The 25,896-nt window shown below is 39.0% G+C and overlaps 1 protein-coding gene across 7 annotated transcripts in view; it reads right to left on the reverse strand.

Moving 5' to 3' along the window:
- The window catches only part of FOXN3 (forkhead box N3), a 211,311-nt gene that overhangs the window by 49,985 nt on the left and 135,430 nt on the right, over positions 1 to 25,896 (reverse strand). For all 7 annotated transcript variants that reach the window (XM_088057356.1, XM_088057355.1, XM_014249851.2 and 4 more), the window contains one exon: positions 25,532 to 25,596. In XM_088057356.1, the coding sequence (XP_087913482.1) occupies positions 25,532 to 25,596 (65 nt within the window). The remainder of the gene's footprint in view (positions 1 to 25,531; positions 25,597 to 25,896) is intronic.

A 25,896-nucleotide genomic window follows, 5' to 3' on the forward strand; every position in this document is an offset into this window, starting at 1 on the left:
AACAAATACACCAATTCCATTTCAGAATATGTTAGAATCACACATATTGATGTGTTTCCTCAACTTCAAGAACAAAAAAATACAGAACTGGCACTGGAAATTGAATGGCTGATACCAACAAAAGCCCAAACAAATATGAAAATGTACAGACGGGCCTGTACCTCCTCTTGAATCTCCAAACATCCTCTCCCCTCTCAGCAGGCAGCATGATGTATTGGGCCAGGTACCAGAGGCATACTTCAAATGTAACAGGCTGCAATACTGAACCGACATCAAGAAAACGTATCTTAAAATAAAATTTTAAATTAACCACTTTCCTGAAAACTGTAAAATGAAAAAATGTCAATAAAATCTGATGGAATTCAATATAACATAAATAAGTTGGATAAAATTTTCAGTTTCTCTTTTATGTCAAAGAGACAGATCTAGAGGTTGTTCTCACAGTAAGTCAACTAAGGAAGAAGTTTCCTGTTTTGAGCATAAAGAAGACAGTATATTCAAATTTTATGTGTGGGAATAAAGTCACCTGTCCTCAAAATACTTTTGACCAGAAGAAGCACAGTGAGTTCAATCTTTCTTTATTTTCACACATTAATGAAGTAACGGCCACTCTTACAATGACTAAACTAGCTTAAGCAATGCAATTTGTAATTAGGAGACAAAATTCACATGTGCTCATCCCAAAAGGAGAGGTGTAGGAAGAATCAAGCAGCAGGATTGCAGGAAACATCTGATAACCAATCATGTGCACATAAAATAAAATGGAGACATTTGTTTATTGACAGTTGCAAAATAGGCTGAGCATTTTATTTACTGTTATCTCATTTTCAGTATTACACAGATCATTTGAAAGAGGGCAACAGGGATATAAGTTACCGAGCATGAAGCATGTCCGTGTGCATGTGTTTATGCTAACAGCCATGGGGAACTTCAGCTCTTTACCTTCTGCTTTTCCCCCATGTGGGGCTACAACAGCAGAACAACTTTAGTGCATGCCAGGCACACAGCATAGTCTCTCCTCCCAACCTCTTTAGGCAGCTGCTGAACCAGGATAATTGCTCGTGGTCACGGCTGTTCTCTCTCTGGCAGCAGCACTGTCTGCTTTAGGCAGAGCTTGTGGCTCTCTGGTTTCGTCTCTCTCCACCCCTCCAAAGTGAGGGTTCAGCTCTTCACAGTTAAACCTTGGCTGCTGCTAAGAGAACTGACAGAAAACACTTCTGCCAGCACTAGACAGAGCCATGCACTTCATGTTCTACAGTCAAACTTATCACGTTGGGATGATGCACTGGTAGGACAGACATCTACTGTTATTGACATTAAGGCTTGAAATAACAAACTCTCAAAATGTCCAGCTCTGCTACACTGTTTGCATCCCTTTTAAGATGGAGCATTCAACCAAGCTGCTGTGTCTAAAATGAAACTAGGGAAGGACCAAACAACCCAATTTTAAACTAACAGGACTGTGATGAGACACACTGACAAAATCAGAAGGCCAAGCCAACATGAATGCTCTGCAAGTGGCAGAGGTTGTCTCTTACCCCCTCCTGTACAACAGTACACCATAACTGCACAGACCCAAAGACAGACAGACACCTTCAGTCCTTCCAAGCCAGCCTATCTTCAAGCAGCTCTGCGCTAGGTGAGAGTGTCCTTGAAGTGCAGTGTTAGACAACATTGTTTCCAAAGAGCTGTTCACTGAAACCATTCTCACTCTACAAGGAGCAACCATCTGAATATGAAAAATCCGACTTATATCTCTTGCTCAGTTCCAGACCTCCTGTACTAAGTCCAGGGCAACAATCTTACAACATACCACAGTATTCCATACAGCTGTGTCAAACCAGCATAACACTGATTGCCTGTGACAGCAGGCATTTGTACCAAGAGATTTCTGAAAGCACTACAGTATTTCTTTGATGAACTAGCTGAGAAATAATACTCTCAGCCCCCCTGCCCCAACCTTCTTTTCCTTTGTGCATTGCCAAGCAAAATGGGCCCAAAACCATGCTCTCTTTATTCTTCTACTGATGGAAATTACATTAGAGAGAAGCCCAGCACAAAGGAAGTTTTGGCAAGGAATGTGTCTTTTATGTTATGTTCCACAAAACACTCGAAGATCCCTGACTGATATTTACAAAATTATGTTCATCATATACCCATACAGGGTAGCTGCTGCAGTGTTAACTTGATCTGCACTTCACACTGGCAATATAAAACAAAACATTTTTAAACATACTAATAAACAAAGACTTGAAAAAAATGATCCAAGCCCTATTCCTTTACACCTGTATTCTAAACTAATTATGGCAAAGAAATGCTAACTTACAATGTACTTCTCAACAATATAAGCAATGGATTACAAACATATATGACATTTTTGTTCCTAGATAAACTCCACCATAACTAATGGCATACGCAATCCTTGTAACCTCATTTTCTGACACTTTGAGTCCAATTTATTCCCTCTGTTCCTTGGTACATTGCCACAAGCAGCATTGATTTTCTGCCCTCCTTGGTGACTGCTGGAACCTCAAGTTCAGAAAGGCTTTTGGATCCAAACTTGTGCTCCATTTGCAGAAACAGCAACAATGGTCTGGAGTAGCTTTTGTTGCAAGCCAGCAAAGAGCCAACAAACCACACAAACAAAGGCAAGGTGTGCAGCACTGTGTCAGAAGACATAGTCCTTCCCAATAGGAACTTTCTGCCACAGGTATGATCTAATCTATAGCTATGGAGTTTTGCTTATTGCTTGTACTTATCATTGTGCTCTGAAATGCTTTAAATAGCAGCAGCTCTTCACCAAAAGGCAGTCTTACCCACACAGCCAAGAAGCTGCTCAGCAGTAACAACACTAAAATATTTTCCAGTTTTAATAAAGATAAATAATACATTAAGATACTTGCCAATTCCAACTTCCCCAGTTATAGCTGGCATATTGCTGATGGGCTCCCAGGTGCAAGAAGATCCTGCCCTACTGCCAGCCAGGGACACATCCCTGTCACCTTTGGATGAAGCCAAGGGTGAGCAGAATGCAGCAGGGCTGGGCATGGTCCCGGCAGGTACGGTCCCATACTCCTGAGGAACCAGATCACAGCCAGTTCTCAGGAACTACCAAGACTCAATGAGGGACAATGCAACACAGGGAGAGTCACCTGTTTGCATTTGATGATGCTTGTGAAGTAAGTTATTCTACTTAGCAAATGCAGCTGTGCCAGCAAAATGCTTTTTTGGTGTTGCATAGTATATCTTCAGGGAGAATTTACCTGTAAAACCACATTAATAAACACTAAGACAAAATGTGCCCAAACTTACTGCTCAGAAGGTACAGCTACAGTTCTGCATTTCTTCTAGAATAAAATATAGCAGAACCCATACAGCAAAATAAAAAATCTCTGAATTATTTCCAAATAAGTACTTTTAGATATAATAATTGCAGCAATGCTTTTAGAAGTGACTCATATTTCAAAACACTGGTGCTTCGCATATTAAATAATTTCTACAGCACTTGCAAGAGCTAGAAGCCTTAAAATCTGGAACGTCTTTAAAGAACTTAGTTTTCAACACAGTACAGAAACTTAGTTTTCTTTCTTTTGGCAAACTGAATCATAATTTACTCTCCCTATCTTCAGTAAATCATTCTCTTTCCTGAACACCGTAATGGATTAAAACCAGCCCAACATTTTGGAAGAGTTTTTAGGTTACAGACAAAATAAACATTTTAAAATACAGAAAGGATTTACTGAATTAACTGAAGTACTGACTCATCACCGACTGCATCTCTCTAAATTTGCTTCACAAATTCTATTACGTCAAGCTCTGTCATTTCTGGAGGGAAGGGAAATGATTGATTGAAAGATCCAACTAAATAAAAACCACGGGGGGCTGTTCTACTCCTGAACAAGTGTTGCCCCCTGTAACTTGACTGGCAGTCAGACACACCTGCTCCAGTGACAGAACTGCATACAAAGAAAATATTTAAGTTGATTAGTAGTCAAAAGGTCCCTTAGACAACCTGACTGCAACTTCATCCGAGTTTCACCCTGTTTATTTTCAACTGTAATCTGCACAACTGTCAGAGTGCTGCAATACAGGTCCCATGAGTCACTGGGGAGAAAAAGTTAGACCCATAAGAATCTCACTTTCTAATGTCTTCCCAACCCACAGTAAAACCTAATTTTTTTATCATTGATTATGTTATATTCAGTAAATGATGTTTGTGCAATTAAACACTCATCCTTACTGTGGGCAAAGGAAAGCCACTAGGAAAAATCAAAGCTGCCAGCTGAATCCCTGCATACACTGTGCTGCCCCGAGATTTGTCTTGTGCAAAAGCCCAGCAGAAATTCAGGCACTGCATGAGTCACTTGCCTATTGCATCTCTTGAACATAAAACTGTTACAGCAAGATCATTTCATTCTCAGTTGTTTGCCTCCTCCCCCATTTATCACTCAGTACACCTCTCTGTGTTAATTGCTTTTTAAACACTGCTCACACTTAAAATTCAGACTCAGCCTATCCATTTATTTCCCAATATAACATGATGTTCGGAGTAAAACACATAATTATTGTATAAAAAGTTGTACAAATATGATTAAATATTGGGAACTTTTCTGCTCCTGCAATTCATACTACAACAGACATGCCCTAGTTAAGCTCAAAGCCCCCAGTTAATGCCAGTATTATGAAACAAGCTCGTTTTTGCCTATTCAAACTACAGCTACATGAAGGGCATGTGTCAGCGCTACTACAACAAACTCTTGGTCCTTATGGGAAAGTTTTCTTAAAACTACTTTCACTGAGAACACACACAGTCTTAAATCCTTGGTGAAAGCTCCTGTAACTCCACAGGCTTCCAGGGGCTGAAGTGTTACTTTGTCATGTGACACAGAGGAACATCACTGCTGGTGCTTGCAGCACCCATGGATTAGCCCACAGGTGATGTGTGCACCGTGTGTATCACACACACAGGTTGGTACAAGGACTCAGCCCATGGGTAACAAAGAAGTGGCTTCAGTACCAGTGTTCACCCACTGTGTATGTGAAGCTTTCATTCTGCTCCATCAGCTGATATATTGCTTCCTGAAGGTCCTTTATATAAGAAAGCAATTAAAACTTTTATTGAGACAAGGCAACACCTGAACACTGTTCTCTGTGTCCAAGAGACACAGTGCAAAACTTGTGCATGTGGTTTTCCTTAATGAATGCCTTCGTGTGAAATCAGGACTTCCCAAAAAACTAAACAAACAAACACTGTCAAAGGGTTGGTGGGGGAGGAAATAAAATGTTTTCCACCTAAAAAGAACTGGTCAAAATTTCCCCCAAACTGTTCTTACTAACATCCAGCAACATCTGCTGTGTACACTGCCTCATACCACTGGCTCAAGTAAGAGCAACATATTTGTTTTTGTTCCACCAATGGCCACAGGAGAAAAAAACTTCAGGAATTACAATCAAATCTGGAGTATCGCTATCTTGAAATAGTTTACTCTCTCAGGAAATTAAAATTTTATACTTATCTCTGAATAACAAGAAACTCAGGTCTTCATTGCAAAGTTTGGGGTTAATTATTCTGGGGAAAAAGAAAAGACTTTTCAGGAAGAAATGAAGTTGTAAGATTTTCTGGTTTTAGTTCAACAAGATAATTCTTTCCTTTTTAATTTAACTTCCATGTACTGCTTCGGGTCGTTGAGGACCTTACAGCAGGTAAGGTACTGACTCTTCCTTCTCTGACAGCACTTGTGCCTATTGTCCTTCTAGGTCAGGACATTCATGCCTCGGGAAGTGTCACTATAAAATGCCCATTCTTGTTCTGATTTAGACAGCGGTTGCTGCAGAAACTGAGGCAATTCTGAAGTTCAAATATTTTGAGTGTGAGCCTACTTCACATTTCAGAGCAACAAGTTCAAAGCTGAATTCACAGTACATGGCGGATTCAAATACACAGCTGACAACTGGTCCCAAACTTTAAGTAGCTGGCACCTTATTTGGAGCTTTTGGAGAACTTGCTAGGTACTGATGGAATCCTTCGTGAGCCACAGCAGAAGTTCTGAGCAAATTTAATCATAATTTACCTAGAAACATATCTTTTTATAAGGCTGGTACAATGACTGGTGCCTTCCTCTACATGATTTAATTGGAAGTGGTAGAAGAGATAGGGAAAAAAAGGGAAAGCATAGCTAGGAAACCAGACCAAAACAGCTAGAGTGGCTTAAGAATTTGCTCCTGTTTTTTCTCCTGAGAAAACCTCAGTACCTCATGGCATGGGCAGATATCACTTCTCCAAAATGCAGTCAAGCCATGCCAAAGCACTGCCAAAAATATACATACAGCATCAATGTAGCAGGGAAGGGAAATCCAGGCTTACAACAGATGCTGCAATTAAAATGAAAAGAGCTGCAAACCTACTCTTCATTTCACCCCTGAAGTAAATTGTTTAAGTCTAATTAATGACCAGTTTATTAAATAGGCATCAAGCTTTTACATCATAATTCTCCTAAAATCCTCGGCTATTACATAATACTTAGGAATGAGTTTACATGGGATACTTTGACTCTGAAACATCAATGTTCGTTTATCCATCAGGGACCCAGTACGAAGCTTACCACTCCTTTTAAAGTCAAAGTGATTTTACTTTTAAAGGATTAGATCAGTGCATTTGCACTTTTGTGTGTTAGGCCAGTTTTAAAGACTCACTTTCCTAAGTCCCTGGAATGCACTGCATTTATCACAGCAACAAATCCACAGGAAAGGTCTTTTTTGGTTTTTTTTAATGCTTGTCTATTTTTCTCCTCTTTGTAAAAGTACAGTACTTTCTAGCATTCTTTTCACAGCCACTTTTCACAGCCCAACACTCCAACAAAGGCAATCCATTTCATCACATTTCCTGAGTCCTTATTGTGAGGAGAGACTATAGATTTGTCAGTGAAATGCTGAAGTTACTATTCTCTGTTAATAAAATGTGCTGTAATACATTACAATGCATATGGTTAATCCTAGCTACTTTGCAGAGCACAGTTAAAACAAGCACGCTCTCGGTGGTGATAGTCAGGCTCCCTCTCTAGTGTACTGTCAGATATCTCAGCTTCCGTACCAGCAGAGAACAACCTCCACCCACCCCGGAGGCAGACCTGAAAATCCCAAATCCACAGTGGAGCAGAGAATCACAGGTTTTATAGCCCTCTCCAGTAACTCCAGAGAACATGTGCAAACAACAAAATATCACCCTGTCAGCTTTGAGAGATCCATTATGCTCTGCTACCCATCAATGTAGGGAATGATTAAGTCTTGACTCCTGATGCCAAAGAGACTTCAGATAAAGAAGTGAACCATTCATTTCCAGCCACAGCTGCACTTAGCAAAGCAAGTGAGGGAACCAACAGCAAAGTACACTTGGCTACTGAAGTTTACTGTGCATCAGTTGGAAGTTAGATTTCTTTCTCCTACGATGCCAAAAAAATCCATTATGTGGAGGCACCAACAGATACTTACTCATCTGAGGTTAGCATGGATTCATGAAGAAGCAAGAAATACTCAGTTTGGATGACAAATCTTTCCACAAACATTATAAATCCTTTGAGCGGTAAATATTTCAGGTTTCAAGAGCCAATTAGAAAGGTCAGCATTTATCTTTTTGTCTGTTTCTAGCCTTAATAACTTTTGCTCTCTGCCTGTAGATTAATCATTGAAGTGAAAGATATAGAGGTTTATAAATAGGAAAAAGCCCTACGCATAATAAGACAGGGTTCAGACTGGACAAAAATTATCTCTACCTGTTCTGGTTTTGATGACTATAGCCTACCTTAATCCAAAATCTAATTATTTGGATTATATTAGGACAGTGGATCAGTGGATTTTCCTGAAATGCCCAGGCAAGCCACATGCAATTTCATATTTGGGGCACAGGGTTGCATTTCATTTCCAAATCCCTTTTAATTCCACACAGGCATTTGTAACTTCTTCTTCTCATGACAGGAAATATTTGTCCCTTTGCAAAAATTTAAAAATCAAAATCCCTGCCTCTAAACCTAGTGGAAGACTGTTCTTTGGCTCTCACTGTTATTCACTTGCTGTACCTGAGGTCACTGCAATTACTACAAAGCTGAGAAATCCTACCTTTTTCAAGTGAGAAACATTTTGTAGGGGGATTCGTTGTGTTTGTTTTTTGAAGTGGTATGTGCCTATGTTCCATAATAAGGCATAGTAACCAATAAAAAAGCAGTAGCTATCTCTTCCAGGGCAGTAGATCATTCCACCCAAGATGCAGAAAAAAGGATGTTATGCAGAAGCAAGAATGAATACAAATCAGTCATGAATGTACAGTAAGACAGCAAAGAAAACACAACTGACAAAATAACAAAAACCATGCCTGTTATGTAAATAACTTCTGATTACTAAATGGGAACCTTGTTTTTACACCTACAATAAATAGACAGTAATATTTAAGGTTTAACTCATCCAAACTGGTTCATGAATCAGTTTGTTTAAGCAGTCTTCATGAGAAAAAATCATAAAGATATAAGTAAAGACATACAGAAAATGTCTCAATTCCTACAGAAAATCTTCTTTTGAAACTGGTGACTCTTCTGTATTCTGGAACCAGATTCCTCAATGTCACACTGTTAATCTCTACAGATTCATGAACATAGCTTTGTTCTTTCTCTGACATAATGATATCTAAAATGTATTATTATGAACAAAATAAAACCAGTTCTCCCAAAACTATCAACATACATAAGATCCCATTGCTTAAAGAGGGCGTATAATTGGGACTATTTGCTTCAGTGCAGTTCTTACGGCTGCACTGAGCAGGCATGTACAACTCACAATTTACTTGCAAAACAGTCCCTTAGGAAAAGATCCTCCAAAAGACTTCCTAAATGCTAGTTTGTACACTATGTGTTTTAATTAACATACAGAATAGAAATTACCATTTAGATAAGATAATGCTCCCCAGCCACCCCACCTTTGCATTCTGAAACTCTGCCAGGTTTCTCAGCCCCTCATCCACTCATTATTTATTTCTAGCAATACTCAGGCCTGGTTAGCATTAATTCAGCTGCAGTTGGAGAGTTTCTCCAAGGCAGTCTCTTCAATTCCAAAGTGCATGAACTACTTAATTTGAGTGCTGTGATTCAAGTACTTTAAATAGAGAAAATACTGCAGGAAATTACAGACCTCATATTTGCTTATGTGACTGCTCCAACAGCTGTACGGACAGAGGCACGTGTATGTGCAGCCCCAGCTGCCAGTACAGACACCCAAGGGACAACACCTGAGATATCTGAAGTGACCTGACAGAAATTCCAGAGTTCCATGCCAAAGTTTGGGAACCCACGGCAGAAGGTGTTTGAAACAGGAAAGCTAGCCCAGCTCTTACACAGCAGCCATGCCTGCAGTGAAGACTCAAACAGATTACTGGAGATAAAAAGATACGCTCTTTAGTCATGGAAGTGCTGATGGGATTTATAACCACTTCTCACAAACAACCCGTTATTCCCTAGTTCCTTTCTCCGCTCCTTGGTCATGATACGCATCTCATTTGGACAAGGGCAGAAGGTCCCTCACCCCCTCTAACACCTGCCTATTTCTGACCTTCTGTAAAGCAATCCTGCAGTAAATGTCCATTACCAGCAAAGAAAACCTATGGCAAGTTTCCTACCCAACTGAGAGACCATGCAATTTTGCATTCACTGGAGACTCCATGTCCAAAATGTACAAGCAGATAATTAACAATTTTAGGACACATTTGTAGACTATGATGGGAATCTTTCACAAGGTGAATTTTAAAAAAGTATGCAGGAACCAAGGAGGGCTCTGCAATCCTGTGGCTCCTGCCATACCTGACAGGCATAGGCCTCACTCTGAAGAAGTTGCTCAAACCCTCAATTTTAGCCAGAGGTACTGGTGCTCACCTAAACACACCAGAACGGATGCTTTGTGATTTAATTAGACAGTGCTTGAAAGTATTTTGAGAGTGAGACGTGCTCTATGTGGCTCTAAGTTATTATCACAATCCAAGTAATTTATCATTCTTCAAAACATTTCAGTTTTTGAAAATTTAAAAAAAAAAAAAAAGAAAATCTAAGGGGTTCTGTTTAGACATGTTAGATTTAGACACTGGTATCTACTGGGTAATGAGGGCCAAGGTCTCTCATTTTCATTTTGTCATGTGCCATACCAACTACAGAAAAGCCCTGCCTGAATAAACTTAGGTATAATATATTTCTATTACAGTAACAAGCTTATGAAGTCCTAAAAAATGGAAATGGTTTTACTTGATAGCTAACCCAGAGCTCAAATTTTAGTGAATCAAATACTGAGTAAAGACACTTACATGGGCAAAGGCAAAGGGAATAACACCCAACTAAACAACTAAGAATTCTTTTTTGTTAAATGAATACCTCACTACAATCTGAGTAGATTTGAACTTTCAGAATGGGTGCTCAAGAGTTCCATTTTTATTATTTTTGAGCCCCTCAGATAATGCAGTATATGAACTCATTCCATCTCTTACAGAACTGACAAGCAGAAATGTGATAGAATTGGGTCTAGAATTTCTTCCATATACAAATAACAAACCTAAATTAAAGTCATGAAGGTGGCAGAACCAAAACATCCCAAACCAACTCCACCCACCAAAAGATGACTCACTTAAAAACTAGAAAAATACTGCATTTCAGTAGATTGAAGTTGTCCTCCAAATCACCATTTCCACAGTTACTGCAATCAATAAAGCAAGAGACTAATGGGAAAAAAAAACCAAACCCACAGGTTAAGCAATTATACAATAAGAGGATCTGTATCCTAAAGTACACATAACAGGAGAGCTGAATTAAAATTGCATGGAAAGATTTAAGCTTATTTTTTTCCAGCCTATATTTGACTTGTAGGAGACAAATCGCTACCAATAGCCAATTAACATAACTGACAGTCAGCTTTGTCAGTAGAACGCATTATGGCAGAACAGCAGTCTGGCAGGGTTCAACAAGTGTAGAAGAATTATGACTTGTGAAACCACCATCACAAAGCAGTGCAGAGAAAGCTGGGATGAATCTTTGTGTTGGTATAACAAGAACAGCGTGTCAAAATCTTCACAAACTTCAGCATTTGCTCCGGATTCATGAGAATTAGCTAAATCTTGAGTAATTTAAGAAACTTGGCACTTGATGTAAAACATCAAGTTCCCCGCCAGCCAGTTCAGGGAATCCAAGAAGAGAAGAAAAAGTATATCTGAACTCTCAGAAGGGTGTCTCAGACGCATTTCTAAAGACATCTTGAATACTAACCATGGTTTACTCCAACTAGCCCTCATCAGCTAGTTTCCCCTTCCGCAGGTCTCCAACGTTGCTTTTTAAATTGCCTCTTTTCAAAACTGTAGCTGCTCACAGGAACTGTGGGATCAAACTGACAGTTTCCTTTTGGAGAGGCCACCTAGCTCTGCCCCTCGAAGGGGCCTCTTGGCACTGGCCAGCTGAAGATCACCACTGTCCCCAAGGACTGGCTTCCCTAAGCGGGCAGTCTCCTGGCCAAAGGCAACTGCTGCCTTCCAGCGAGCAAGGTCAGCAGGAAACTCTTGTTTATTATTTTGGATGCAGCCTGCATACCTAAGGGTACTTATGATACGCGGTTTTTTTGCATCTAAATGACCAAATGTCATGCCTGCAGGGAAGAACTACAGGCTTCAGCTTGCAGGCTTCCTATGTAAAGTCAACAGCATTTCCCTTCCTGATTTTTGGAAAATAAATACTGGAGAAATAACCTACATGAAGAATCCAGGCTAGCTGAGGTTGAAAGAAATACCTGTAATATGACAAAGCCTCGAGTCAGTAGGATGCTGCACTTGAGCACATCAGGCAGTCCCTAAAAGCAGTGTAGATGGCTGTTTTAACCAGCACACACATAGAAAGGGAGGCTCACAGTGCCATCTATAGCAGCTACAGTGAGTGATTCAAGCTCTTCATATCCTTCAATAAGGAACCATGGTCCAACCTTCATCAAGTTACTTATGAAGTAAAAAATGTAAAACAAAAACATGTGAAAAGCATGGTGGAGGGGTTATGCATTTACAGACATGGGTGCTCACGTGAGTTCAGAGTTCAAAATGAAACCAGAGCTAACTGTTTCAAACCCGAGTTTTCCAAGGTGACAGACAGGCAGCATTGCGGAAGCTCCACTCCTCTCTCAGGACCCTTGACCAGGGGCTACAATGCTTGGGTGTGTCCTGAACTGCAAGTTATGGGCTGTTCAAAAATGCAGCTTTAAGATTCTTTCCGTATTGTCTTGTCTCTATAAAGCTGTCCCATACCTCCTGTCAGGTTTACACAGTACACTCCCGTAGGATATTATGTGGAAAAGAATTTCAGCTTATAAAACAGGTTTACCAGCTCAATAAAACATCTACAGGAACTGCAAACTGTTTTTATGCAACTGTGAAGATCTGTTTCTAAATTACACTTTATTCCTTTTTATTATTTTAAGTTAATTTTCAGTGGAAAAAGATTATTCCACTCAAAGTACTGCCTACATCTTTATTTGTTCAGATAAACTCAAAAAACACACAAAAAAACCCCTCCAAAACCCCCCAAAAACAAAACCCTGAGAAAAAAAGTAAGAGATGCCTTTAATTAGACTAGTAGTTCACTAGCATCATCTTAAGCTGTTTTACTCAATCTGTAGATTGCTGAACAGCTGTTCAGTGGTCTTGTCTACTAGCAAGTCTCATTCTGAACCTCTACATATCTCTTTCCTCCTCTAGTAAATAAAAAGATTTTTTCTTCCAGTTAATCACAGAATAAGTAAAATATCAGTGAAAAACTCAGGAATGTTTGTTTAACAATCTTTGCTGGCCATCCTCCTAAGAGCAAAAACTAAGAGCTACCTGGCAGAGTTTAAAGTGTGTCACTCTTCAAGAGAATCATCTCTGTGTAGAACAGAGGGGCATCCCTAAAGATAGCAGTCAAATCATGGAATGTTTAAAAAATAAATCATGATGCCATGGAACTAGATGCACTTGCAAGTCTGGCAAAAGAGTAACTGCTGATCCTAGGAACAAAATTTCAGAAGGATTCATTTCAGAAATCTTCCAGTAAATTTGGATCCCATCCTTCAGAAGTAATTGGAGCCCTGCTAGCCCCATCGTGACAGACCTGAAAAGCCAGGGAGTCATGACCTTGCAGCACTGTGTGTTCACTCAGTTCTGTCCCCATCCAGCTCTGCCCTGTCTTATTTCTGCCTCCAAGCATTAAGCTGTTCAACAGATGGTATGGGGAAATTAAAGGGTTTGCTGGGTATTTTGAAATCAATTTGAGTAGAAGTGCCTTTCTGTACGAAACTGTCTGCTGAGCACCCATGTCGTACACAGGCTGCCTTGTCAGTGATTAATACCGTCCAAAGTACTAAGAACAAGTGTCAGTGCTGTATTCTGTACCAGCTGTGTCAAAGCCTTTACTCAGAAAACAACTCACATGTTTAAAGCCTCATCTTTTTACAAATAATACAGCAGCTTCATTTACACAGGAAGAGTAGAAAGAGTTGTATTTGTGCAAGATGCTGTAAACCATTTAAAGCAGCAGCTAAGTTACTGACACAGTAAAAGGAGCTACCTTGAAAAGCCAAAAAAGCAAAACCAAATAGCCAGAACACCTCACAGACAATAAAATAAATAAAAATAAATAAATTTATATAATATAAACATATATTTATATATTTATATATTTATAAATGCATTAAATTCTTCAATTTCTTAATCAATCCTACATCTTGACCAGCATTTGCTAATTTATGTTTTTAAGCCACTAACTCAGTTCTACAAGAAGTCTGAAAATGCAGATCTAGCTTGTGGATTTTCAGTGACCAAGGGAAGTTGTGCTATTATTTTTATAAAAACTAAACAAAACAACTCTCTCATCAGCAAAATTTGCAAGAGACAAATCCAGAACTATTCCTTGACGTCCCTATTGAAACTTAATGCAGCAAATAAGGTGTCTGCAACCTAAGACACAGATAGAAACCTATCTCTGGTAATAGAGTAAGCTGTTATGGACAGAATGCCAACACAAATTCATAGTCATGTAAGATTAAACAATGTTTTAAAAATATGAAAACAATTCTATAATATACCTTGTTGATTTAACTCCTAACTGCCTCAAGCATTAGCAATGTCGACTGTAATAATCAAAACTTGAACTGTTTGAAGGGGAGTGGGGAGGAAAAAGCATGAGGGGAACAACTTCATTTTTGCTTCAGAGGACTGAGAGGAAGAACTGACAGAAACACACAATAATAGAGAGAAAAGAATGTTTATAGAGCTTGCAAACCTTAAGCTTGAGATACTCGAAGCACCATTATGGATGATGAGACCTAGGCTGAAAGTCTCCCCCTGTAGATATGTCAGTGCTCCTCAAGGTGCAATCCTTGCCCATTGGGAAACTCAAAGGGATTTGATGTATTTCACTGAACCTGAGATGAATCTTTGATAGGCACCTTTACACACATAGAAACAAGTGCACCTATCATTTTACCTCTGGGAGCAAATTGATTATGACATCAGCATGACTAACTCAAACCTACAGTTAAGTCGCTGTAATTGTAGTGAACCCTACTGAATCACTTTGTTCATGTTAAAGTACTCAATCAATGATTAAATGTTGCCAAACCGCTTTGCACCTTTATCTTTGCATCCATATACTCTGCACCCTTACCCCCTTTTGCATTCCTGGCTTCCACATAAATCATTCTAAGTTGCTTCTAATTTGATCCTCCTTTGCTTGCTTTAACCTGTGTACTAGGTAATGGAGTGAACCTTGCCGTTCAGCTCTGTAAAGTTGTATTTTCACAAATTCATGTTAAATCCTACTTTCGTCAGTATCTTTGATGATGTTTCTTTAAGCAGCCAAACCACTAATATATGACAATCACAATGGGGCACATGCACCAAATCTTTAGCACAAAAAGGGAAAATTTTCTACAAAAAAATCTATGTATTTCTTTATAACCGTTCAATACATTACCTATACTGATATTAAATGCATTTAAATATACATATAGGCACAGAAGTATTTGTACACGTGCAGCTGATCAAGTGGGGCTGGCCTCAGCTACATTTCTGTCTCCAAGAAAAATCAGGTATTGCTCTTGTTTCTCAGGAGAAACAAGTTACTTAATGTATTAATATCAGAAACAGTGTTGAAACTCAACTTCTGGTTCCTAAAGCAGCATTTCCTATTTTATTATAACAAAAAAACAATATAAGTATTCACACAAAATAAATAAATGGTGTTTAAAAGATGAAAAGCACGGATGCTGAAATATAAAAACTAATGATATGCAGGAAATGTTGTTAGTATCTTAATTCAAAATATGAGTGAAAGTAAAAATTAGGACAGGAATTTCCCATCACTGTCTGAGTAATTTTAATTTCAATTAATTTCAATTTCTTGTGCACTAGAGAGCAGAATGACAGGCTAGACAGAGAAATAAATAATGTCAGAAACAGAATTTATTATTTTTATTGTAGACAATTCTAAGTATGACATTCTGACCTGCAAAGAGAAAGGAAACGAAGAAATAACCTGTAGATGAAGCCAAAAATCCTATAATCCTATTTCCAAGTTGACAGAGGTTGTCCAAAAACAATTTAAAGAAAAGCTGCATTTTCTATATTTTCTAACTTGTGATCAGTATTAAATGCATTCAAGAGAGGATACACTCTTTTATAGTCTAAAAGTCTTACAGACTCTTAAACTTGTAAGAAAATGAGTTTATTCCACTCTGCTGATTAGAGAGGACTGTTTTGTAAAAGTTTGTCAAGATCCAGGTGCAGCTTCCCTTTCTTTTACAAAGGATGTGAGGAAGAAATGCTGTGTACAGTAGGTTCATGTTCACAGTCTACTATCTTGGCAGGAGTACTTCTAGTAGTTCGAAATCTTTAGTGTAAACCACTACTTACCCCAACAGATTCCCAGGATTTGGTTTTGGGGTTTCTGAATACACTGTACTTCTCCTGAAAAAAACCCTGCCTCCTTTCCTCTTGCAGTCCCAATTCATTTTCTAGTCTGTTATCAATTTCAGGAAGATCAAATTATGAATTCATAGTTGTAAGAACAAACTGTGCCATCCCAGAGCTCTGCATACTCTCAAGTGTACAGCTCAAGAATTTCTAACAGCAAGATTTATTCCAATATCTGAAACCAATGGATTTTTTCACATTTAGCTTAAATAAGGCATAGCAGTGAAATGTGCAAGCCACTGACCACCCAATCAATTCAAGATAGCTTCTACTTTTCTTAGCATTTCAGATAAAATTAAGCTCTCCTAGTAATATTCCATTTCTATTAATTTACCATTTTTTGGATGTTTAAGAAATGCCTTGTATATAATCAAGAAGTTACCAGCAGAACAGAGATCTGCTCTGACTGACAGGAAGAAATTTCTAGCATGTTAAAAGGGAAAAATCATTGCCAATGTTAACCATAACCATCATTAACACAGAGAGCATACAAGAAAACTCACAAGACATGAACACTGCTTAGACTTGATCACCATCACTGTCTGTCCCATAATTTTCTTCCTTTTACTAGTAAGGAAGCTTTGCCTTCCCCAAGGATCCAAAATCAGGTGACTGCCCATCACACAAGCAGATCCTAGCAGGAGAGCATCTTGAAAATTCCTAGACCTTCTGTTTTAATTTTCTTAAAATAGGTCTGGCTCAAGAAATCTGACATAGTCAAGGAAAAGCCCAACTTGACAACAGCGTTCCCTTGCTCATAGCAATCTGCACATCACCAAAACTGCTCATAGCAACACAACTGCAATAATATTCTTATTTTAGTAATCTCCATGTAAAGCACAGGCATATGCCTGTCTTGTAGCTGTGCTCTCAGACTCTAGAATTATGAAAGCCAAGATTGCTTCTAATATCAGCCACCTTCACATTTTAGGAATGCCAAACATTCACAGGCTCTCAGCACGGAGCATATGCTCCAGCTCATCAGCCCAGAGATTTTGATGGCAATAGTCACAATAATTTCGCAGTTACAGAAAATAAATCTTTCCATACTCTACCATTTTCCACAATACTATACAAATTTCACCACTAATTTCTAACTGTGACTTTTTCAGAGAATGTCTCCTGTAAAATGGGATTTAACTGGTCGTGTGCTATATTCCTGTCACAGGCCACTGAAATTTTCTGCTCTAAGCCCCAGCCTAGGCAGAAGTAGCCTAGCCCCAAACTTCACTTAGAGGAAAGGTTTGACACCAGCTGCTGCCAGACTTGTCTCCGTATCTGCAGTGATCACAGCCAGTACACTTCCCAGCTACATGACAGCCCCTTAGGAGATGCTGTCACTGGGCCACCAGGTATCCAGTTATGCTGGATGCAAACAATCACAACAGGAAAACAGCCCTCACTTCCTGAGCAGACTACAACTCCTGGCATGGAAAGGAAAACATTGGAGGATGTTTGGCAGTCATAGTAAAGGAAAAAGTCACTAAACAGGAACTTGTAGTTTCTTCCACTTAATCTAGTCTCCATCTTCCTTTACCCAACTGAAACTCAAGAGCACCATGGCCAGTTTTCCATTTTTAAGTCAGTCAAGTATGTGTGTTTGTGGGAGGAACACGTCTCTAGACAAAAGCACTTGTGCTGATGTCTCCAGAAGGGTCAGTCACAGAAAATACATTCCCTAAAAAAGCTGAGATCAGCTACAGGCAATTTAAAGGAAGTGGGTTCTAGTGTTCAGATTGCAAAATCATACCCACATCACCTGCAGGACCAACCTGAAAACAATCTAAGAAGAGATCTGAAGCCATTTAGCAGCATCCTTGGAAAAACAGTACCTGTAGGTTACCTCAGTACTGAACTGCCAGGGAAAGGACTATTCAGCTCTTACCTTCTTCATGCTTTGGGGGTAACTTCCCATATCTTTTCTTTCCGACACTACAGCAGTTACTGAGGCAGCCAGGCCAGTACTGCAGGAACTTGCAGCAGTTACTTCTCTCTCTGGTGTGTTCTGCAAAGTGCTGTTTTACTGCCACCACTCACACAGCAGTTGACTGAAGGCAGAACAGGAGACTAGACCTGTGCTCAGAACCTCTGCCCAAGGTTAATACTGTGGTAGGACTTGCCTTGCAGCACTAATCCACATTCTCCAGTTGTCAAGGGAAGTAAACAAAGTCAGTAAACTTCATCTTGAGTCACTCAGATGGAATAATTTCAAAAGTCACTACACAGGACTGTTACAAAATAAGCAGAGATAGTAAAGACACTCCTGCAGATATGAAACATAGGTTACTGAGTTTAAACACATTAGGAATTCAACTTATCTTTGTGTATTCTGCAAAGTCATCTACCATTACCGACACCTGTCTGACGGACTTCTGTTTCCTTCCTTCTCAACTTCAGAGACCAAAGGTAGCTCAGACCTTTAGGTCAACAGGGAGATCCCCCTTGCCATACTAATGGCTCTAACATCAGTGTTAGCAGGACCACACTTCAGGCACTTAATAAATAACAGCTTTTACCATATTTTACACACTGAACTAGAAAAATAGGAATAAAAAGACTACATACAAACTGCACAGGTATATACACACCCTACACAAAATGCAGAGCTAAAAATGTCATCCCAGAGTCACCATTTCCATATGAATCACTGCAAAATTCAGGCACTCCCTGGGATTTTTTTATTGACTGTACAGTGCTAAGGCCATTACAAAATCCTCTCACAAACAGGAGCCCTTACCAGCACCCTCAGGACCCCAGCAGCCCCACTAGGAGTTTACCCACTTTCCCAAACAAAGGAGAGCTCTGCTGTTCAAATTACTCCCTTAGGGACACACTGCACAACCCCTCTGACTTAATTTTACTTCTTCAGTAATACTACTGCAAACACACTGAATGCTAATAATAAATAAATTATTCAAATATTCAGTCTCTACGGAAGCACCATGTGAATCATCTTCCTGAAAAGAAACTCCTGAAGAGATTGTCAGGTATCCTTCATGCGTGTGTGGGGACGGAAAAAAAAAATAACAAAGCAAAAGAAAAGCAAAGAAAAAGGTGCTGATTTCAATAATTATGCCATGTGAATGAAAAGTGATTTATTTTAACAAGGAGAGATAGTAGCTTTGCTGTTAATTTGGTATGTTGACCCAAACCAAGTCACCAGCAAACAGCACGATTGTCACAACTGTCACCATTGTTTCAAACACAGTGGAATGGCAGCTCAGCAAAGAAAAAAGGTTTAATGCTCTGCTGATGAAAGTAACTACATTGGAACTAGACATTCAAGCCCCCCAAGTCTATACACAAAACAGTCATTTTCCAAGTGTATCTCTCAGAGTAAAGAGTTCAACTGGGGAGAAAGAAAAACAAACCAAAACCCAAAATTCACTTCCCTGCAAAAGCTAATGGACAGCTCTGCTGCTTTTTACAGTTTTGTTCCCCCTGTAAAGTTCTTCCATTAGTGGAGCATTGGAATATGATGCAGAGCAAATATTCTGTAGACTGACAGCTCTGGACAGTGAAAAGCACCATTATTACCCTCATTTCACAGAGCACAAAATCTAGAAATTAAAACCCCAAAGCAAGAAAATATATTTAGATTCTTAGGAACAGGAGATGCCCAAATATGCATTAAGAAATTATGGTTTAGTTGGATTTGGGCCTTAGAGTTTTGCCCAAGACTGTTACAGATCACATCACCTAAATCTACCAGCCCTAAGGCTGGATTAATTTGTATTGCTTTTGGTCTCTTTCTTAAATGTCATGGTGACCATAAGTATTACATAACATTAAATTATCTGTAATAAATATGCTAGCTACCTTTCCACATTCTTTTTGTCTGCACCTCTAGGCAGTAGAAGAATGAAGAGTATTTTTCTCCAAGGTTAGTCTTTTGAGGTGTGACATACAATTCTGAAGGCTAAATGTATATGAGACTTGCTGAAGTTTCTTGTCTTTCAACTCTCCCCTGTTCCTCCTTCTCCTCAGCCCTGTTAGCACCAGAAGGTACAGATACCTTGTGTTCCAGGATGAGCTGTACCCCTCTCCTACATGCCCAGGACTTGCGCCTGTTCTGCTTGCCCACTGCAAAAGAATAGATGAACTAAATTTCCACCAGGAGAAAGAAGCCCACTGTGCTTGCATGGGATCCTGGCTATTTGTTGGAGGTGCTGACTAAAACATTCCAAATTTTCCCATTATTAGACAGAAAATACATGTGGCTGCATGCACACAGGCATCTTATTTTCTCTTAGTGATTTTGTTGTGAAGTTCCCTCTTGAAAGGCTTTAGTCTTGAAAGTAAAAAAACAACTCCTCCCGACTTCTCCAGAGTAAAGGCTGAGTAGTTGGTGTGGGCAATACTTGTCCAGAGAAACCAGGCTCTGCTGTTGTTACAATCTTATCCTAGTATCACTATTAATATAAAAACATAGGTTGGATGTCTTCATTTATAGGAGTGAAAGTTTCTAACTCAGCCTTTTCAAGGGAAATAAGCAACAAATGCCCCCTTTTTGCCTCCTCCCTGCTGGTTTATTTCCACCTCAGCAACTGCTTCTACTAATAGCTAATGCTTGGAAAGGTGAAGTCCCAAATCTCCTCTCTCATTTTTTACAAATACTTAATGGGAAATTGATTATATGGCTTGTTTTGACATTTCAAGGATTCTCAAGCTTATTAGGGAAGAAAAAGATTTCTGTACAATTGTATGCACATGTTCAAAATAAACTGGTTCCTGATCTTTTTACGTAGGACACCTCATTTCTGGTCCGTCCACAGTTCATACAAAATAAACTTTCTTATTAGGAATGCAACTTTCTAGCTCAAAGAACTCACCATTCTGAACTAAGAATAAAATGATCCATGTGCTTTGGTACCTTCCTTAAGTCTCACATTATGGCCAGGTGTCAGATGTCACCACAATAAAATGTGAAAGCCACCAACCTGGACTGAGGGCATTAAGGGTCAATGGAGTAGCAGTGCCCAGAGTTTCCATTTCTATTCTGCAATAAACTGTGGAGTCTCCATCTCATGCTGGTTTTGGTGACACCTGACCCTGTAAAGACAGTGTCTTCCAACTCTTTCCTGTCAAAGCTTCTCACAGGTGGTGTCAGCTACAGCCATGGTAGCTGGGCCAAGCTCGCACATGGGCTGCTTCAAGTATCAGGGAAGAAAGTACCTCTCTCATACAGTGCTTTCCCAGAGCAGAAAGGGACAAGTCATCCCCAGGTAAGCATCCTATCCCTTGCTCTGTTCTGGAGCATGAGGATGCCTATTCTCTGCAGCTGCTAGTGGAGAAAGAACTAAGCAGACCATGAGATCTGTGGAGGGCAATCCCTCCTTTCTCAGGCTCCTTCAGCCAAGAGGGACCAGAGGCCACATGCACTCCTCATTGTTTCCCTTCTGTATTCTCAAGGGAGCCGATTTTTCCAATCTTTCCTTCCATTCTCATTAAAAGAGAATCATTGCTTCCAAGGACAGCCTGAATTCAGGACTGTCTGAATTCAGTTCACTGACTGCTGCAATCCAGTTTGCAGGTGTGAATCCAGGTGGGCAGGATCTCTGAAGATAGGGTTCATATCTTTGATATAATATCCACAGGCAGCAGATTTAAACTGTGCTGACTGTCATAAGAGGAAGTGGAGGACCTTGCTCGCACCAGAAAGCAGACAGCTTGGCAAGGATCGTGGCTCCATTTATAGCAGGTCAGGCACAACTGGAAGGTGGACTATCAAGACTCAGTGAGGAGGCCCATCTCCGTTTTTTTTCCAAAAGCAATAGGGACTGGATGACCCAAGCTCACTTTCCTTCCCCAGACAACAAAGACAAATGAAGACATAACAAATTTGATAGAAAAGGCATTGTACTATGCTGTATTTAATTTACTGAAGTGTGAGGGCAAATAAGATTAAAAAAAGAGTAGTAATTTTGTTGTTTTGTGGTTTTTTTCCCTCAAAAGGGAAGTTACATCTTGAAGAAAATAAACCAAAGCTCTCCACAATCCAGTTACATCTTACAGGAGGCACTCAGCCACTGGAATTTATATGACTGCTGCTGTAAAGTAATTTGAAGATGCATTTTTAGTTTATTCAAGAAGAATGTCAGCTATATTAACAGCAAGATAGTTTTATTATTACCACTTATCTGTGAGCAACTGCATGCTCAAGTCTGTAACACGAGCTTAACACCCAAAATCAGAGCTGAGGCAACGAAATTGCCCTTTTCAGAACACCATATATTAGTTTTAAGGTCTTGGAAATTAATGTGACTATGGCCCCACCTATCTCCCCCAGTATAAGTTCCTGCAGGGTTTAGAATATGTCTAGGTATTTTCCACCATAAGGACTTTTACCTCACACATATTTTATTATATAAAAATGAATGTGTTATGACAGATCAGAACAGAAAAAATAGTGGGAACAAAGGCTCTCCATACAGCAGATTAAAAAAAAGAAGCCACGATTTGAAACAAACACACAATACACAGTGTATATTACAGTACAGTAACAAGCTACAAGAAAACAACAGAAAAAGAAAAGCAGTAAGAGCAAAAAAACTGTTTTATATGGAAATCCTGAAGGCTAGAACACAGCAATTTCCATGGACACGCAGGTAAGTTTTGAGAGAAGACGTAAGAGTCTGGTAAGACTGAAGGTCCTATCTAAATTGAGCTCTGCGTGAGACTTCTGAAGAACACCAAGAAGCACAAAGATATAGGGAGCAGCTGTCACTTAGCAGGAGGAGTTCAAGACCTCAAAAACAACCTAGGCAGCTGACTCAATACAGAGTAACTGGTTACAGAGTTAATGCTAAGAACGACAGTACTATGATCCTCACAAAAAAAAACTAAGGCAGCCATCTCATATCTAATAAAATCATAGGCAAAAAGAGAATGGTGTACATATACTTCAAAATTCTTCAAAAACTAGCCAGAAAGTAACACAGAGTTAATCCCACTCATGTCAAAAGTATTAAGGACAGAGAATAGCTAAAATAAATTTTAGCTTCTGTTTCACTTCCTTTGCTATTTTGAGGTACACAGATGACTGTTTTCTCAGTCAGTTTCTCAGAAGAAATACGTTAAACTCTTTCAAATGGTTAAGATTATTTTGCCAAATAGCTCTGATATAAAATGAGTGGAAACCAGGAGCATCTACAAGTCTTCTTGGCTAAAGAAAGCACTACTTACATTGTGGAATTTTTTTCTCTTCATTCCTCAGACCAGAAAAAGAACATTTTCCTTAACAACTCAGAAGAAATGAGGTGTGACAAGTGCACGTGAATATCACATTTACTATAATTACAGAATTATTCTGTATCATTGTCTGTAACAAAGTGAACATTCTTTTCAAACATAGTGGAACAATTATCAAGTAAAATTTTTTTAAAATCCCTCTGTAACCTCAACTTTTGCCAATCAAAAGGCAGTACTATAACTTGAAACCAGTAATTGAGTCAATTTTTCATTCTCCTGTTTGCATTAAGCTAATTATAAGCACTGGAGAAAGACTTCAGAGGGTCATGTAACATGGGTACTGACAATCATCTACACCTCACCTCACACCTCCCTGCACTGCTACCATTTCTCTACATGGCTCTTCTGGAAAAACACACTCAGAAGCAGCAAAGTGGTGGATGTGCTATTTCTGTGCAACCTGCTAAAGCCTCTATATTAAAGAGACTATTGTAGGCAAAGACAGAAATTAAAGCAAAAAGACAGAAAGGAAAGCTTTACTGATTTATCTTCTTGCTTTAAAATTGTAACTGGGAAGTGTTAAAAAATTACTTTAATGAGGTTTTTCTTCACACTCTCATCCTTCCAACCTCAGTTGTATCATGCATATTTACAGTCCAAACTGGCTGCATTTTCCACTTGAAATGGGAATGCAGAATGCCAGCTCAGTTAAAGGTCTGTTAAGCTTTGCTAGTTGCTTGAAAAGGCACTCATCTCTTTTCTCTATTTCTTTAATACGTTGAAAAGTTTTGGGCTTTTAGATTTTCCACCCCAATATGGAAGGCAGAAGAGGGCAGAGGAGGAAAGGGTAGAGAACAGTGTATTCTTCTTTATTGTGAGAAGACTTTAATCAACAACTGAGATAGAGAGGACTACAAAAACAGTTGTTATTAATTCCTGGTATCTTGCATCTTAAGAAAAAACATTTCTGCCACACAGACTTGAAAGAGCAAGTTTACATTTTATCAACTCGGATTACGAAGACTACATATGTGCAAATACCCATTTAAAATCAGACTTGTTGAAAACATGAAACAAATCAAGCTATTTCACAATAGTTCTTTCTCCTTACAAAAAAAAAAAAAAAAAAATTAAAATCTGGTTCTTCTCATTAGGAAGGACTGTAAAGGCAGCAGACCTCACTGATCAGACTAAAGCCAAAAGCAGCTAAACTCTACAATTTATACCATCTCCTAGAGCTAAGAAATAATCTGAATATTTTAATGTATTTAAAATTCACCTGAACAAATCTCAGCATAGATATTAAATAGTTATGCAAATTCTTATATATGTGCAAGGAATTAACTCAGAAAAATCTTCTCAGGTAAACCTCAGATGCTGGATTACTTTGGTATGTAGAAGGCAATACTGCCTGACAATGAATTATTTGCTTGTGTGTCTCGTACTGAGTAAAGCTCCATCACAGGTGATTTGGACAAATGCTCCTGAGAACATTATATAGCATTTTCTGTCAGAAGAAAGACCAGAAGAGTCTTGGCAGGAAAATGAACAGACAATTCATGGATAAATCTCTCCAAAGACCAAAAAATGAACCTCAGTGGTGTCAGTTACTTTGCACCATAGAGAAACACTTGTGGTCTGGAGACACAGTGCTCCTAAGACACCTTCTTTAAGAGTGATGTACTCAATGGCAGAAATATAAACAGACACAGCAGTGAAAAACTATTTAAAAGAAGTCTGGAAAGGTAGACTGAAAATTTTCAGCTATCAAAACTGCAGTCATATAGCTTCTGCATATGTTGTCCATACAATGGAAATTAGACATTTAACACTGTTCTATGAATATAAGCACTATTAAACATGGTAGCTTTCTTGAGACAAACACTCTGACACTGTTTTCCCCACTACATCAGGGCTACCTACCTTCTGGTACCTTTTGCTATCAGCACAATTAAGGAGTAAAGAAAAGGATTTCTCTCAAAGTACAACCTTGTTTCATCCACAGAGCTAAAAGTGGTGCTCCTGGAACATTTCCTTCTGGGCACTCTTTATACAAACAAAGGAAAAAAAACAAAAAGCCACCCTTCACCATATATTACAGCAAGCAATTTAATGATCTGAGGAAAGAAAAAAAGCAGCAACTTTCACAGACTACACTCACTGTATGTGGTAAACCGTCATTTTCAAGGCACCAGATGCACAAAAAAGGAGAAAGGGTAAAGGAAACAAAAAAACATTTGGTTATTTCTTCCCGGGTGAGTATCAAAAAAGCTGTGCAATTTGAAGAAGTTGTTTCTCAAGCAGTTAGTCCAAGATGTAGTGTCCATCACCTACCTTGTAGAAGGGCTCCATTTCTCTTGAAAAAGGTGCTTCCGGGCCAAATGGGTGGACCTGATGTGCTAAAGGGAATAAGAAACAAGTGTAAAGAAAATCATATTTGCATTATAAGTTGCATTTTTAAGTTACTATTCGCATGAATTCTGTTTTGTTCTTAAAGCTAATGTAACATCATGGCACTTTTGCCTTCAAGCAAGGGTCTAAAATTTCACGTTAAAAATAGGTTAATTTGATTCAAGATTGACATTTTCTTCATGAGGAAAAACCTCCTCAGCAGAGCACACACCCACACTCTCTTGGAGGAAGAAAGAAAAATGCAATTTTGAATAAATAATAAAAAAACCTCAAATCAACATCAAAAT

Source organism: Pseudopodoces humilis, chromosome 7 (genome assembly GCF_049639895.1).
Source record: "Pseudopodoces humilis isolate 2021_Gansu_Grassland_sample_001 chromosome 7, ASM4963989v1, whole genome shotgun sequence".
NCBI lineage: Eukaryota > Metazoa > Chordata > Aves > Passeriformes > Paridae > Pseudopodoces > Pseudopodoces humilis.